Below are 16,700 nucleotides of genomic sequence, written 5' to 3' on the forward strand. Positions count from 1 at the left end.
GGGATAAGTTGTCAATTATGTCTTAATCGTTATTAAACATACCTTATTCTAACAATATTGAAAATAGATGAAATTTTGTAATTTAGTTGGTAGTTCATTATTTTGTTCGTATTGTTGTAAAGTTAATTAAAAGTTTATTTAATAAATATTCTCTCTCGTATATTAATAGCGTTTTTTATATTTCTAGAACGTTATTACATTTCAATTTTGTTGCTTCGTAACTTAGTTCTATTTCTAACTAAATACAGTCAATTATTACTATTTTGTTATCAGTCGTCATGTTGCTCTGGTTTGTATGATCATTTCTTTATGTCTTAAACAATACTTATTTAACCTTTTAGTAATGATTACACTTAAATTATAGTTGTTATTTAAAAGCTTTAAGAGTTATTCAGTCCAGTTTCAAGGTCTACATCAAATCTATTAAGTTGTTCAACCGTTATACATGACTTGCTTAATACTGATTTCGTATCTTTATCTAAAAATAAATAGTTTTTAAAAGACAGCTAGCTTAAATTAAGTTTTGTTTTTTAATTTTAATAAATTCTCAATCCAGAAGCCATTTTAGTTTTGAGGTTTAGTTTTGTTACCTTTTACAGTAGTTTTGTAGTGCCATTTAGTAATTAAATATATTTTCAGTTTCTAGTGATTCCTTGCTTTGCTTAAATTAGACTTTTATTAAAAATAACTATCAATATCCTAATTATTATTTTATTGCGCTGTTTTATATGATTATTTCCAATGTTATGTCTTAAAAAAGTTGTGTTTAACTTTAAATTTTCAAGATTAAACTGTCCACAAAAGCGCGTATCTAGGAAATTTCGATCTTTAACTACCTACAACTCAACCTAATACAAACATGTTTATTATGTTTGTATATTTAATAAAATAATGTTTAAACAGTACTCTTTCTTCATTAAATTAATACATGTTTCTGTGAAATGATAAAAGAAAGTAAAAAAGTAGTACTGGTTGAATTGGTTTTTTATTATATTTTCCATGGAACTTGTTTCGCTAGGCTCTTTATTAGTGAACTTAAAACTTTTAATAGTTTATACATTTTCAAACGTTATACACCAGGTCGTGTTTAGTTCTTTTTAGTGCCTTTTAAGTCTATAAGGTTGTGTATATTATACATAATAGTATTATTTACTGGCAATAAGAAGAAAATTTCCTTAGTTTTGCACGTTTTAAAGCGCGTCTACTAAGTTTAAACTTTTTTTAGTACCTTTTTTTTCTTGGTTGGCCTTAATACAGTTCTGTTTTTGAAATCTATTTGAAAAGAAAGGTTATAAAACTGTAATGAGGACTTATGTAGCCTTATTTTCTTTACTTTTAATTTGTTTATGGGTCAATTCAAGTTTTATTAACCAAAATACCAGTTAAAATTAAAGCAAAGTTCACTTATTTTTAAACTCTGCAACATGCTTGTCAACCTACTTAACTCACAAATTAATTACTTAAGCGTGAAATATTATGTTTGAAACAAACAAACGTTATTTCTACATCTTTTGCTTGTATTTCTATTTCAGTATCATAAGTATGTTTTTAGGGTCCTTGGCTGAGTTTTAATGCGGATTTTAAAGGTCTTTTAGATTATTTTATACTTATTGTTATCTAGAACTTGATTTTAGCTCTTCAGTCTTATTTGTTTAAAGTTAATTCTTTTTTACTCTCTTATTTAGTTCTTTATCTAAGCAACAAGATATTAGAGTTACAGCTTTCCACTATACTAATGAAATTAAAATACGCCTTCAATAGCAATACTTAATTAGTAGTTATTTGTTTGCACTGTTTTCCACCTTAATGAAACAAATTGATTTGCAGTAAAAAATTCAAAAGCTTTTAAAGAGTTAAATAATGTTTTATTGAAATCTATTTAGTTATATGAGCTTGCTAATTATTACGCCATCAGTTTGATTTGGACTAAAAAAATTTTACTTATACGTAAGGCCGTAGAAGTAAATTTACAGTATATTTTTTACACAATATTGTTAATAACAGATTTAAATTACAAGTAAAGTTTTATGTTTTATAGTATGAATCCTGGCTGTCGTACTACAAATAATACAGTTTTGTTGTAGACAGTCTGGTATTATTCTATAATAAACACTTCAACTTACTTTGTAATTCCATCGGCTTCAAAAAGTACCACGTCGACCACCACAGGTTTGTGTTTAGTTTTACTTGCTAGACTTTGAAACATGTATTTATTTGAACTTGTTCACACATCATAAGTTGAACTTTTCTTTCAAAATGTTTTACTAACCAAAAGTTTTTCAAATTTGTTTAACATACACCACTTGATAATGAAACTCGTATAGTTTTAAAAACGTTTGTGAAATGAAATATAAAACAAAAATGTAATTTTTATACACTTAGTTGCAAATGGTATATTATCTTACGTTATTTTTTATTTACATATTTTGTTTTTCTGTTTGAATTAGAGTTAAGACACCTACAAGGCGAATCGTTGTTTAATAAAAGAGTTCTTTGAAACCTTTAATTTTTGTTTTTATACAGCGCAAAGTTGGTATTTTATTCGATAATTTGTTTATTTTCAAAATAATTTTTTGTACTCACATGCGTAAGTTAGGTGTTTTTAAAATACTTTTTTTTATTATAGACCACTGCAGGGTTTTGTGTTAGAGGCTGATAGTATTCAGCAATGAAAGTTATTATTTTTGTTATTGGTATTTCCATGTATTCAAACTTGATTTATAGTATTTTTATTCAGTCTTCGACTTTTTTAATAGTTTTCTCGTCCTTAAAGTTAATACTTAGGTCTAAATTTGCATAAATAAATTTTGGCCATCTTTGAAAATTAGACACTAACGAAAGACAGTTTTTGTCCACAATTTTTCAAGTTATTTATTATTTTCACTTACTTTCAATTATTACGTCATAATGTAGTCTCGTACAGTTTAAAATTAGTAATTTTGCTGCATTTTTATTTCAAAGTTATTCGAAAAGTTCAAGTGATAAAAAAATTAAAGTGTATTTTGTTTTTGCGAGTTTTTTTATCATTAAAAGTCAGAAAAAACGCATTAATCATTGGTAAATGGCCACGGATTTACGATAACAAAAGAGTACATGTGTTTTTATAAACCTTTAAAAATTTGCTGTTTTTAAAAGGTTTGGATTAGTGCATTGCAATAAAACTCACTAACTAGATTAAACTTACTTTCTTTTTCTTTTTTTTAATCACGTGCACACACTTAAACTTTCATTTTTTAAAAATAATTTTGTTAAGACGTTCACTGTGGAGAGTTTAAATTCTAGTGCAAACACATTACATCATTCTTAAATTTAAGTTAAATGTCACTAAATAAACTTGACACTAGTAAACAGTAATTCGTAAAGTTATAGCGTGTATTTACTTTAAATAGGTATGAATGCTGTTTTTTCTAATGGTTATATAACTTTACACTTTTTGTATCCTAACAAACGATTTTACCAAACCAAAGCGCATTTATTATGAGAAAACACAGTACTGTTAAAAACTTGTTGTCCTGTTCACTTTAATATGGTTTTTGTATCTTTTTGCATACAGTTTTTACTAAACTTTTTAAAACCCATCGTACCTTAAAAAATAAAAATAAATGTGATTGAAACTTTTTTCAATTTGAACTGTTGTACTAAATTACAATAATAGACAGTTTCAGGGTTTTCGGTATGTTTTGAACAGCTGCATTTTAGATATTTTTCAAATATATTATTTGCGATTAATTTTGTTATTCAATATTTCTAGTATGTGTTTATTTGTAAGCAAGTTACCATAAAAATGAAAAGATTCATAGAAAACTAGATGGCAAAAAGTTAAAGTTCATTAAAAAAATTTAATAAAAAATAACAATGCCATGGTGGAAGCCTGTATGGTAGCAAACTGAAACTACTCAAAACATTTAAACTCAAATACCATTCAACGCAGGTACCTGGGCGGGGACAAGTTGGACGTGGACCTGCCAACGGAGCTGGAAGGTTACCTGTTCAGCAACTCGTTCACCAAAATATTATGGCTCTTCCTCAACCCGCTCTTCTACACGTTGCGACCCATGGCCGTCAACCCCAAGCCCGTCACTGGTTGGTGATTGGTTGACTGTAGTTTTGGTTTGTTACGAGTTTTCTCAGCTTTGGTTATTTTTCTGCGCATTGAAAACTGCAAGTTCAAAAGAATAAAGTTTATTTTTTGTATTGTGTTACTTATTTATAAAAAAGTTCTTGGGAAAAATGTATTTATAAAATATTTATATAAAGGAAAATAATTAAGATTATTGCTTAGTTTATAATATGTGTATTCGGAATTTGTTAAAAATTTTACAAATTGTTTGTTTTCCTTGTAACGTCTTCAGCTTTTGATTTACATCAATAGCAATAAAGTTTGTTTAATTTTGTCTTTATACATAACTTTTTGGTACACCTTCAAATTAACTCCATTGTGCTTATTCCAATAAAATATTTTGAGTTCGAGTTTAATTGATAGTTGCCAAACTTTATATTCAATTTTTGGCATAAGCACTATAAATAGTGAACAATTTGATAATATAATAAACTAATTAAGTTATACGCACTTAAGCATTGTTTTGTAACTGAAGATGTTCTGTATAAATAAACATTGTACAATAGCTATAATTAAAAACATAAAACGTTTAAAACTTTTCAGAAATGTTTATAATGATTAGTTTATATTGATAAGTATATTTTTATCAAAAATATGTGCTTAAAGTTTATTTTGTTATACTTAATAATGGAGTATCTTATAATTTCTTAAACTTGAGGTCTAAATTAAACTTTATATTTTTAATGATTAGTATGTTTTTATTTAATGAATCTCGTTTGTAATTTAATTTAAATTTCAAGTATATTTTGTTATACTTGATAATGGAGTATCTTATAATTTCTTAAGCTTGAGGTCTAAATTAAACTTTATATTTTTAATGATTAGTATGTTTTTATTTAATGAATCTCGTTTGTAATTTAATTTAAATTTCAAGTATATTTTGTGATGCTTTATAATGGAGCATCTTATAATTTCTTTAACTTGAGGTCTAAATAAAACTTTATATTTATAATGAATAGTATATATTAGTATAGTATTTATAACATTTTTAAGTATAAGAAAAAAAAAACAGATTATTGCTTAGTTTGTAATATGTGTATTCCGAATATGCAAAAAGTTTTCTTGTAACGTCTTAAGCTTTTTATTTACATCAATAACGTATAGGGTTTTGTATTATTTAAAACAACAATTCGGTCAAAGAAAATGAGTACGTATTTATATGAAAGCGTTGAAAATCCTCATAAATAATTGATAGTTTGTAAGTTGAGGCAGAACAACTTAGAATAAAGAATTTTGACTTTGTGGACCGATATTGTAATGTATTGAAATTTCTTTAAACCTGGAAAAAAATTACATTTGTGTAACCGAGATTAAGCATTTATAAAGAATCAGCTTGGACTGTAAACAATGTTAATAACCGAAGAATTCTCCTATAAAACTGAATGGTAAACGTGATATGTTTTAATTACCGAGATTAATTAAACAAAACAAAAGACCTAAAATCGATTCAACTGTCTTTTTCATACCAATCAGAAATTATATTAAATTGAATGAATTCTTGAAGTTTGCTATTTATTTACTCAAGCCCAATTATACACCTATTTTTATATGTTTTATCGATCACAGACTTTTAAGTATACCTCAAAACTATTCTATCAATACATTCTGAACAAAATCAGTTATTCAAATATACATTAATTTTTTTTAAATCATATAATCATATGATCTAACAAACGCATAACAATACAGTTAAAAGCAATGATTATTTAAAAGTTGAATAATCTTTAAACAAATTAAAAATAACATTTTTTACTATTATTGTTTTAATGCCACTCCCACGTTACTTGCAAATTAACTTACAAATACAAAATTTATAGTTATATAAAAACTTGACATATAAATAGAGTCTAAAAGTAATATATAGTTAGCTTAATTAACTTTGTTATCTACAGTATTACCTTAAATATATGTTTTTTACAGTTTAAAAACCAAAGTAGTTTCTAAACAACAGTAATATTTTAATAACTTTAAAGACATGTAAAATTTTTCAAAGAAAATAAAACAGCTTGTAGATTTAGTTTTCATTTAAATATATATTACTTATTGAAAAATAATAAAAAACTACATTAATCAGAATTGTAGGAATTTGAATTAATGTGAACTTCATTTAATTAGTGAATGTAAGAAAGAACTCGATAGATAAAACTTCTGTATATCAACATACGAATGCCAACTACTATATCCTTCTGTACAAACTTATAAATTTCAAACCTTTTTACATACATATGTTTAAATATTAAACTGTTTAAAATCTAATTTACTATTTTACAAAATTGATTTTACAAAAAAAAAACCATTAATATTTTTTATGGATAGTTTTGCGTAAATGCATTGTGAATTTTTAAAATTTTTATTGTTTTTCTTCACAGACACATCTGAATTGACAAATTGGACTCCTTGGTCGAGTTGATCATCCGTTTGTTACTCAGGAAATCAGAAAAGAAACAGAAAACAAATTTGTCCCGCCCTGACACAAGTGAGAAGAGTTTTAATTTGTTAATTATCCTGCTTAATAATAATTTGTTTTACGCTTAACTGAAGCGAAGTTTTGGTAAGTAGAACTAAACGTTTAACTTATTATAAGAAAAATTTTGAGTAAGTCTTGTAGTTTTAAAAGCTAATGGTTTAAAAACTTACTTTGTTTATCTTATTACCTGCATAACGGCAACATAAAATAACATACCCGTGTTTAATCAATAAAATATACTTTAAGAATATCGTAAACGTTTGACTATCTGTTCAATATATTAGTATAAGTAAAAAGTTTTTATCGCCTTTTAAGTTCTTTTGAGTTTCTGTGTAATATTGATAACATTTGAAAGTTTTTGTAGCTAATAATTTGTTAAACAAATCCATAACAAAACTTTTTTGGTTTCAACATGTAATGTAAACAACAATGTTTTCATTTAACTGACTAAACAGGTTTTACTTACAATTTTCAACCCAAGTACAACAATTAACAGCAACAAAAGTAGAAAGTCAACTAATGTGTAAACTGTCAAAAACAGTACTGTGGAAGCATTTATGATAAACCTTTTTCCGTAGTTTAAAAAAAACTTTAGTGTTGTAGCACTTATAACAAATACTATTTAGTAACTGTAGTGTTGTAATACTTATAACAAACAATTTTTTGTAGCACCAAGAACAGTACTGCGGAAGCGGAGCAGGTTGGGGCGAGTACTTGAACTAGTCAGTTTGTTCAGTGAGCTGCGGGCAAGGAGTCAGAAAGAGAACGAGAACACATCCCTGCCGTGAGTAACTACCTTAAGATGCTAATATGTGTTTATGACGTATGATGTAATGAATTACTTTTATGGAATAAATAGTTTTTAATTGTAAGATAACATTTTATAAAAGCGTAGAAGTTTCAATTTAATTTTTTTAAATAATATTTTCGAAAAACTCAAAGTTCAGCTCAAAGTGTCATTTGACAAAATCAAAGTTTTCGTATCACACATTAATAAATCAACTTAAACAAAAATTAAAAATTTAATTTCACGCTCGAATGAACAGCCGATGACGTCATTGGGAGCGGTGCCGAGGATCAAACAGAAGTTTGCCGAGTCGAATGCCGAACTTCATCGGACGTTCAGGCGCTCCCCTCCGTCATCAGCTTCGACTCCAAAGAAGATGACGTCACAATGCATCATCACCGTCACGACGGATCGGGACATCACCATGGAGACGAACTGGGTCACAGCGGCAGCGAGATGGATCGCCATGACAACGGGGGGTTGGGGGCGGCGGAGAAGGTTTTGGGGTCGAAAGTCGAGGACACGAGCGTGCAGGACGTTTTGAAAATAATACAAGCCAAGTTGGTCGGGTGAAAACAAATAAAATATAATCAAGTATTTTTGTTTATTAAATTTCGTAGAAATGCATTTTTTTGCTCATTTCAAATGCTAACAGTTCTCTAAAAACCTAGCTTTTATGTCAGATGGTATTAACTTTAACCATTTTGAATTTCTTTTGTAGTTCATTTAAAATGTTTTGTTTTTACAACACTAGACCAATAAATTACTTTTAAAAGCTTCTATTTATTGTTGTTTCAAAATTTTCTGTTTTCTTTTACTTTTTTCAATGTCTTTAATTACGCAAAATAGAGAATAAAAAGGTTGGACATCTATGTTTAATAACTAAAGTTTTTTTATTAGAGCCAAAAAACAAAACTAAAAATTTAGAATCTATTCATTCACTTAAGTATACACAAATGACACCAATTTTCAGTAAAATTTTTATTTACATGATTAAGAGTAATAATGAATAAAATGTAAATGAATATGCAGTAAATCGAGCTACAATTAAAGAATCAGTTTCAACAAAATTCTGTAAGTCAATTGTGTCATAAAAGCGTTGTCAATTGTAGTTTAAATCGTTTCCGAAAAATCAGTTGTAACTAAATTATTTGAGCTAAGTTTTTCTACTATGTTTAGTGAACTAACTGTTGAAAATAAAAATATTTTAACAAGTAACTAATCAAAGTACAAAATGCAGCAAATACTTTAACTATCAAGTGTGATTGTTTTAAACAACTTCACGCAGCATCCATCTCATTGTCTTGAGTGCCATGAAAGCATTGTTGGTGTCGAAATTCCTCCAAAGCATATACTCAGCACCTGCGTCTCCATCTGCTCCGTACTTTCCATTCATATTTTGGTTGTAACAGGCTCGATACCAGTTGCCTCCATTTCCCCAGTTAGTAGCGCAATTTCCCCCGATCTTGTCGTTGTCCACGTCGAATGTAGAGAATTGCATGTTGTTGTGGCCCTCGAGTGCGTCATATCCTGTTTGATAAAGTTTTATTTCTAAAGTTGAACACAAACAAAACTTTTTATATAAAAAACTGAGTTATATATAAAACGCATCAAAATCTGTCTTATAGCAAATATTATTGGTTTACTGTTTATCCGTTTTTAAGAACTAATGAACACACTGTAATAAACTTTAAAAACAGTACTAAGTTAGTTTATAACGTTGTACTAGTGATAAAAATGAGCATTCAAACAAATATGAAGAAAATTATTTATCTTTGACGATTTAGTTTAAATATTTTTATATTTAACTTAAAACTTTTTTTTTCGACTTATTTAACATAAATAATAAAAACTTTGAATCTATTTTTCAATTAATGGGTGTGATTGGTAGAACACTGCCCTTAAAAACAACAATAAAAATGTAAATAATGGTAGACGATCATTTCTAACTAGCGATCATTTAAAACTTCATCATTTTAAAAGATCAATGTTAAAAATAATTGGTTGTATTTAACTCCATAATATCAAGCTCAATCTTATCAAACTCCATCATAATAAACGTAACTTATATAACTTGTAACTTGATCGTACTTAGTAACTTGTACATGTTATTTTATTATCAGTATAAAAGTTGGATTACTTATTTATAGTTTTCTTGTATTGTTAAAAGAAACGAAAGTGTACATAGGCATTATAAAAACAATGAATTGCTATCAAATCAAATGAGCCGTTAAGTAAGCATATTATTACCTACTCGAACATTTTTAATTTAAATTAATGTCTAAAAGTTTTTTTTCTTTCGTTAGTTCTTTTATTGTACCAGTTTTTTGATAACGCAAAGACAAAAGTACTGTTCTAACATAATAGCTAGCTATATTACGTTTATTTAAAGAAAAATAGTAATAAATACAATAAAACGTAAGTTGTAAAAATCAAAGTAAACTAAGCAGTAAATATATTTGAATATATTTATTAATAATAAACTTTAAGTCAATGTAAACTTAAAATAAAAAAGGAGGAGATAAAGAATAGAATTTATGTGAGAACAGACTATAGCTTGTTACAATAACAAATTTATAAATACTTTAGAATTACTAAAAACAATTCAAATTTAATTTTCTTCAATCTGTATTATGGATATAAGAACTACATATAAAATAAAATAATGTTTTAGCAGAGACGAATATAAGTTTTCTCGATTGAATATCATAAATTCTTTCTTATAAAGAACTAAATAACTTTCAATAAAATACCTAATAAAATGGTTAAATCGATACTGTAAAGTAATAAGGCCTCTTCTTAAAATAAAAACAAAAAAATAAATAAACATCTGATTAGTTATTAACTTTTGTTCTAGTGAGATAGATATTAATGATTTGTTTAACATATATATCAATATTTGGTATTTACTAAACAATTGCTATAGAGTAAATTAAAATGAGAAGGTCAGTTGTAAATAAGCTATAACTTTTAAAATATCATGTTAAGAAGCGTGCATGAAATAAAACAACTTTCAAAATATATTAAGTAAAAAAATATTTTATGTTAACTTTAACATTCAAAACTTTGAAAGTTAGCAAACTAGAAGAAGCTAAACTGTTAATATATGGACAAATCTAAAAATAAATTAAAACAAATTAAAAATTCATTATCACAACGAGTTTGAAATGATGAAATTTAATATTTTCGAATTTGATATGACCAAAAGTAAAATAATCGCGAATTAAAAAGGTAGTAAGCCGTAAAAAAAAATTTTAACAATGATTGATAAAATAAAAATGTTATAAGAAATACTAACCTACGTTACCAGAGAACGAGTTCTTTTCAAAAGTAAGTCTGTAGTTGTCTGTACCATCAGCTACTTTGAAGTTTCTAAATAAATATTCATATACAAAAAGTTCATTAAATATTTGTTTTAAAAGTGATATCTAAATAAAAAACTAGGATTCATATAAAGTTATCAAAAAAACTCTTTCAAAGAATTCTTAAGAACTAGAAGTTGACTATGAACAAAGTTATATTAAATTATCTAGCTTTATTAGTTAAACTAAAAGTATTCTTTCTTTTAAGAAAAATGGCAAACACTACTTGAGTATAATACAAACCATATTGCTGTTTCAAAGATGCTATTTAGTTCCGCATATAAAGTTAGTTTTTAAAAACTGTGTTCGTTTTAAAAAACAAATGTCTTAATGAAAGTTGTTAAATATAAAGTATATTATCCAAGACATTGCATTGAACGTTATCCGAATGTATGTTTGAAAATATTAAAATTTACCGTCAGTAAGATGGTTGTGAACAAACAGTTTATTATATAATTTGTTAAATTATAAGGTTTTAAACGCAACAAAACAATAGGAAAAAAAATATTCAAGTGTTTTATGCATTGACTTTAAATAAAAAAAATATATTGTATGTGGTGAGGATTTTTTCAAACAGACTAACCTATATTCAGCATATTTTTTTTCACCTTTGTAGCTTTCCATCTCTATTCTGACTTGATAGTTTCTTCCATCGCTGGTTATATTGCTGATTGTTTTCAAACCTGTTACATATAGTTTGACATTAGTGAAAAGCGTTACTTGTAACTTTTTATCATCATAATACTGTTCAACTTCATTATTTATTAGTTTTTACAATCAATTGTAGTATAACATTAAGAGTAATCCTCGCAATGTTTATATATTAAATTTTTGTTTTACTTTCATACTTAACATATTGCTATTCATACTTTCTTACCAAGCCAGAATTCTCCATTTATATCTCCGAAGAAGTTTTCGTAAGTCGTCCAACTCCTATTAAATTCGACAGATCCGTCATATCTGTTGTGAAAAACCTGCAAACAAAAAATCTAGTTATTTAACAACTTAAGTCTGGTATAAATTACTTAATAATGTTAGAAGATACACTTGTATTTAAATTTGCTGTAAAAACGTCGAACCTGTTTTGTTTCATCTTAAAAATCAAGTTTTAAATAAACAAGAAAACCATAAACAATTAGAAAAGATGTTCAAAAGAATTGTTTATACAACTTATTTCATGCTTATGTAAATTGTGATTTTATATAATGTACATTTTATCAAACCTACTATGCATCACCTTCAAAATTAAATGTTTGTTGTTTATATTACATACTAATAAAAACTGTAATTTTATTTCTGTACTGTTAAATTAAATATTATATGTGCAATAAACTATTCAAAGGTATATTTTAATGCTTAATATATCACTTTTAAAGTAAACACAAGGAAAAATCTGACTAAACTATTTAATTAAAAGTAGTGTGATTTTTTTAGTTACAAATATCTTAATATAATTGTCAGTTTATAATAAGTTTTCATAAAAAATTAAAAATATCTATTAGCTCTATGTAAGTTAAAATTTTGTAGGTTTTAGATGTAACACAAAGCTTATTTTACCAATTTTACTTGTTTTCTTTTTGTACAACTTTGCTGTTTAATAGAATATAAACAAGTAAAATTGGTAAATAAGCTTTGTATATATATATATATATTTGTTTATCTTGAAATTACTTCTAATTATTGTGTAAGAAAATTATTCAAAACATCTGACTGTAATTGTTTAGGTACTTAAACTTAAAAAAACCTAATTTTTTAAGTCATTACTCCTATACTTAGATATTTTTATAAAATTTAATAAACTTATTAATGAAATACTAACAATCCATCCTCCGTCAGCTGACCTCATTTCACAAAACAGGTTGACGTGTTTCTCACCAACTAGAAATTCGTAAACTCCTGATTTTCTACTCATACCCGGTATTTGTAACGATTGACAATCTGTAAAATAACTTGTATATAGTTTTTTAGTTGAATTTTGCTATACTGAAAATATAACTATGAAAAAAAACTTCTATTTCTCTATTGAACTATCGTTAATTTATATTTGCATATATTGTTTAATTATCACTTAAAGAAAAACATTGCATATATTTACATATGTTTTTCAAGTATATATTTCATTGTAAAATTGACAATTTGTTACAATAGTTACATGTATTAATAAAACGTGGCTTGGTTATATTTTAATTATCAAGTTGTAAAATAAAGTTTTTGAGTTTTGGAATATTTTTAAAGTTTAAAAATAATATTTAATGTTCAATAATCAACAAATAAAGAAATTTATATAATAAATGAATATAATTTATAAATAAAAGCTATTGTAAGCATTCACAAACACTATTCAGTTTACATCTAATTGAAAAGTAAAAGCTGTTCTTTTCAGTCATTAGATTTTTTTTACATTATTTGAAAAGTTAACTTAAAGTTGAAAAAACTGAACAAATTATTTAGAAACCTTAAATAACTGAATTGCAGCAGTGCATATTTTTATTTATTTTTATTATTTATATTTTCTCTAAGTTTCCTTTCCGAAAAACAATTAATTATTTTATTAGTTTTACTAAAACTTTTTGCCTTAACACTTAAAGTAATAATTGATTTTTACTATATACGGTATCATTTTTACCAAATTTCTTATGCACGTATATTTTTATTGACATTATGCTTGTTTCATATAATAACTTTTTATATATTTACATATATTTATATAAAATTCTTTATAAATATTCAGACTTATAATACGACGTAAGCAAAATTTTCTATAAAGATAGATGTGTTTACTTAAAATGGCTAAAAAGCATACCATTAATATTAGAGCAGTTTTTTAAGTTCATTAAAATACGAAAACATCAGATTAATTATAATTATAATCAAATTGAACAGAAATAAAAGTTTAAACAATATACATTGGTACGACGAATAACAATAAGTAAAAATTCGAATGTGGCTGAGGTGATATTCAGATAAGCTCTTAAGATTATTTGTGTTATAATAGGTTTTTTAATCATTAAGTTAATAATAACTCATAAAGTTTTCGAATGAGATAAATTAAAAGCTTTACATTTTAATTACATATAAATTTCACAATGTTTATATATGATTACAACAATTTTTAATTGTTGATAATTTAAAATTAAACACTGTTTGTTATTCTTATAAAATAAAAAAGTTTAACAATTCGAAATTGAAACACAAAATAAGTTTCATAACTTTATGAAGTTTAATTACTAACAAGTAAATATTTCACTTAATAACACGTTTACTTTTACCTGTAGAAGGATAAAAAGTCATTACTTTTGGTTTTGTAAATTTTACGTTTAAATGTTTATTTGTTATTATCTTTTTTAACATGTCTTCTGTTAAAAAAAGATTATTATATATACTCGGGTGCAATTTTAACATAAATATTAAAAGTAAAATAACTGATAAAAAAAATTACTGATAATATACTATAAAAGTGTTTATTAACTGTTGGAACCTTTATTTACTGTTATGACTTTATTCACTTTAAAATTTACAATTGTAACTTTGTAAACTAAAAACTATACATATAACTATATGTTATATTAGTTTTTATGAAATTGTTTTTATTTACTTTTATTATTTAAATTTTAGTTTAAAGTTACAATAAGTTGTATTTTTTATCCAACAAAACTATATACAAAAGTATAAATATATTTCGTATGAACGTTTATGAGCTAAACTGCATTTATTGTTATTACATAAGCTTATTTTTTAAGTAAAATAAGTTATAATTCTTTATTCAAACAACTTAGCACTAACATTTCTTGTCTGGTACACATTTCGGAGCGATGAGTTTCCACATACCACTGCCAAATCCATCATCTATACAGTAATTGATGGTTAAGCAAGCATCATCTATTTCGAAACCTAATAAAAGTAATTGATTGTTAAAAATGTACAATATTTGTTTTCAAAAAATGTTTTCATATTATTTTCAACAAATTGTAACGCCCTTTTTCTAAAAAACAACAATAAAAGTTTAGAGTTTGCTTTTTTCTAACGCAAACTGTCATTAGGGTGTACAAACACTTTATGGTTTTCAATTTAAAACACATACTATTTATTTTAAAAACACACTTACTGGTTATATTTAGGTAAAAGTTCGGTAGAAAGTTTCAAAATATTTGGTTTGTAACGATTTTGTTACCAAGTTATGAAGTATTTCATTACATAATAATTTCAATAAAAAATGTTTACTTACCCTTATTGCAAGAATAAGTACATTCGCTACCCACTTTATTATCAAGAGTGCATTCTATATTGCCATTAGAAATTCCTTTTAATCGCGGACAGTCGGTTACTGTTATTAATTTATTATATTAGCTTTAATAAGCGTTGCTTTATGATTAAACATTGATTTGGTGAAGAAGTTTTGATCTTTAGGCATTGCATGAAAGTTAAGGAAATTAAACATATATCTATTCAAGTTCATAATTACTGATTATTATCAGGAGCGAATAAACTTTAATTGTTAATAGTTTATGAAAATTTAACTTTTCGTCTTAATTAAAATAGAAGTATCAAAAATAAACGTTTTCAGGATTCAAAGTATGTACTGAGTATTTTTTATTTGCTTTTATATTATAGCTATAAGAATTATTAAAATCGGAATTTGTAAAGCTTATCATTTAATGCATATATTCAGTATTATTTTTTTAACGCTAACTCTAAAGCAAGGTTAGTACAAGTTTGAAACGTTGAGAGTAAATACCCATGAATTACTTCTTAAAATGATATACTTTTTGTCTCCTAGTTATAGTTATATTATAATTTATTAATTAACAAAATACTTTTAGCATATAATTCAAACTTAAGCACTACTCTAAAGACTATCAAATATAAAAATAATGCTGTAAAATTATAATCTTTTAATTAATTAATTGTTCAAAATTTCTTTTTTATCTAAATGCTAAAAGAAAAAATAAAGAATATGAATTTATAAGTACTTGCTGTGTATAATGTGTTCAAAAACATAAGTCTTCAGTTAAAATGTAATAGCTAAGTCTTAGTTTAGTTTCTTTTCAATTAACTAATAAAAAATCTTGATGGTGATTATTTGTAGGAAAACGAACCTATAAAATAAATTTCATTAGAAAAGTATAGAATCAGAAAACGATAATTTTACTATTCTTGTAATTATTTAAAAAGAAATTTAATAAACAAATAAACCATTTAAAATATTTCTCTTAGCTTACCTTGTACATTTTCAGCTCTAATTTTTAAGAACATGAATGCGAAGATGAGTAGAAATTTCATGTTTATAGAATAAAGTTGTAGAATAAACTAAATCTGTATAAAAAATTACTTATTTTTTCAACTGGTTGTATAATTAAACTTTTTTGCTTATCAACTTAAAATATATATTATTTTCTTTTATGTTATGAAAGGCAAATAAGTTAACTTGATAGTTTTTAAAGTTTAAGAAACTTGACTAAAAACTTTACGTCTTCTTCGAAAGCATTAACAAAATATAAAGTCTTATTAATAAACCCTAATCCTTTTTTCGTGATATAAATACTAAAAAAATGTTCAAAGAATACAAAATAAGTAAACTAAAATACATTCAAACAGTGCGAGTAGCCCGTCACACGACAAATCTTGTGCAAGTTAAATTTTTAGAGGAAACTGAACAGCTTAACTTTGTTTTTTGTATTTATAATCGTTAAGTACATTATACTCACAGGAAAACTAGCTAATGAGACAACAAACTAAAGCAAATGATAAACCAGCATTTTAAGTAAACTTTAAGCTCATAATATTTACTTCTAGGTTAAACTTTGAACGTTATACAAGATCATCAAAAGCAAAATCGTGATATTAACTTGATTAAATAAATTCAGTAACTTTTTAATTAAAAAAAAATTAAGCACTTTTGTAAGGTCAAAGGTTACGACTAAAGTTTACACTTTCTAGCTTTACTATTTTATTTGCGTATTTAAA

General features: G+C 25.4%; 1 protein-coding gene across 1 annotated transcript; it reads right to left on the reverse strand.

Moving 5' to 3' along the window:
- Positions 1-8,644: 8,644 nt before the first annotated feature.
- LOC145850041 (fibrinogen-like protein A) lies at positions 8,645-16,016 on the reverse strand. The gene is made up of 8 exons (XM_082955185.1): positions 15,956-16,016; positions 14,962-15,060; positions 14,520-14,627; positions 12,556-12,674; positions 11,614-11,710; positions 11,320-11,419; positions 10,673-10,746; positions 8,645-8,904 (listed from the first exon to the last, which is right to left on the reverse strand). The coding sequence occupies exons 1-8, from the start codon at positions 16,014-16,016 to the stop codon at positions 8,645-8,647; spliced, it is 918 nt and encodes a 305-aa protein (XP_082811311.1).
- Positions 16,017-16,700: the final 684 nt, after the last annotated feature.

Source organism: Thalia democratica, chromosome 2, assembly GCF_965202585.1.
Source record: "Thalia democratica chromosome 2, ktThaDemo2.hap1.1, whole genome shotgun sequence".
In the NCBI taxonomy this organism is placed as follows: Eukaryota; Metazoa; Chordata; class Thaliacea; order Salpida; family Salpidae; genus Thalia; species Thalia democratica.

Bases quoted from the DNA above. Each gene is read 5' to 3' on its own strand.
- LOC145850041 (XM_082955185.1), bottom strand. From the start codon at position 16,016: ATGAAATTTCTACTCATCTTCGCATTCATGTTCTTAAAAATTAGAGCT. The intron at 11,420-11,613 runs GTAAGAAAGTAT...TATATGTAACAG, and splicing joins AAATGGAGAATTCTGGCTTG to GTTTGAAAACAATCAGCAAT. The intron at 10,747-11,319 runs GTTAGTCTGTTT...ATATTTATTTAG, and splicing joins AAAAAATATGCTGAATATAG to AAACTTCAAAGTAGCTGATG.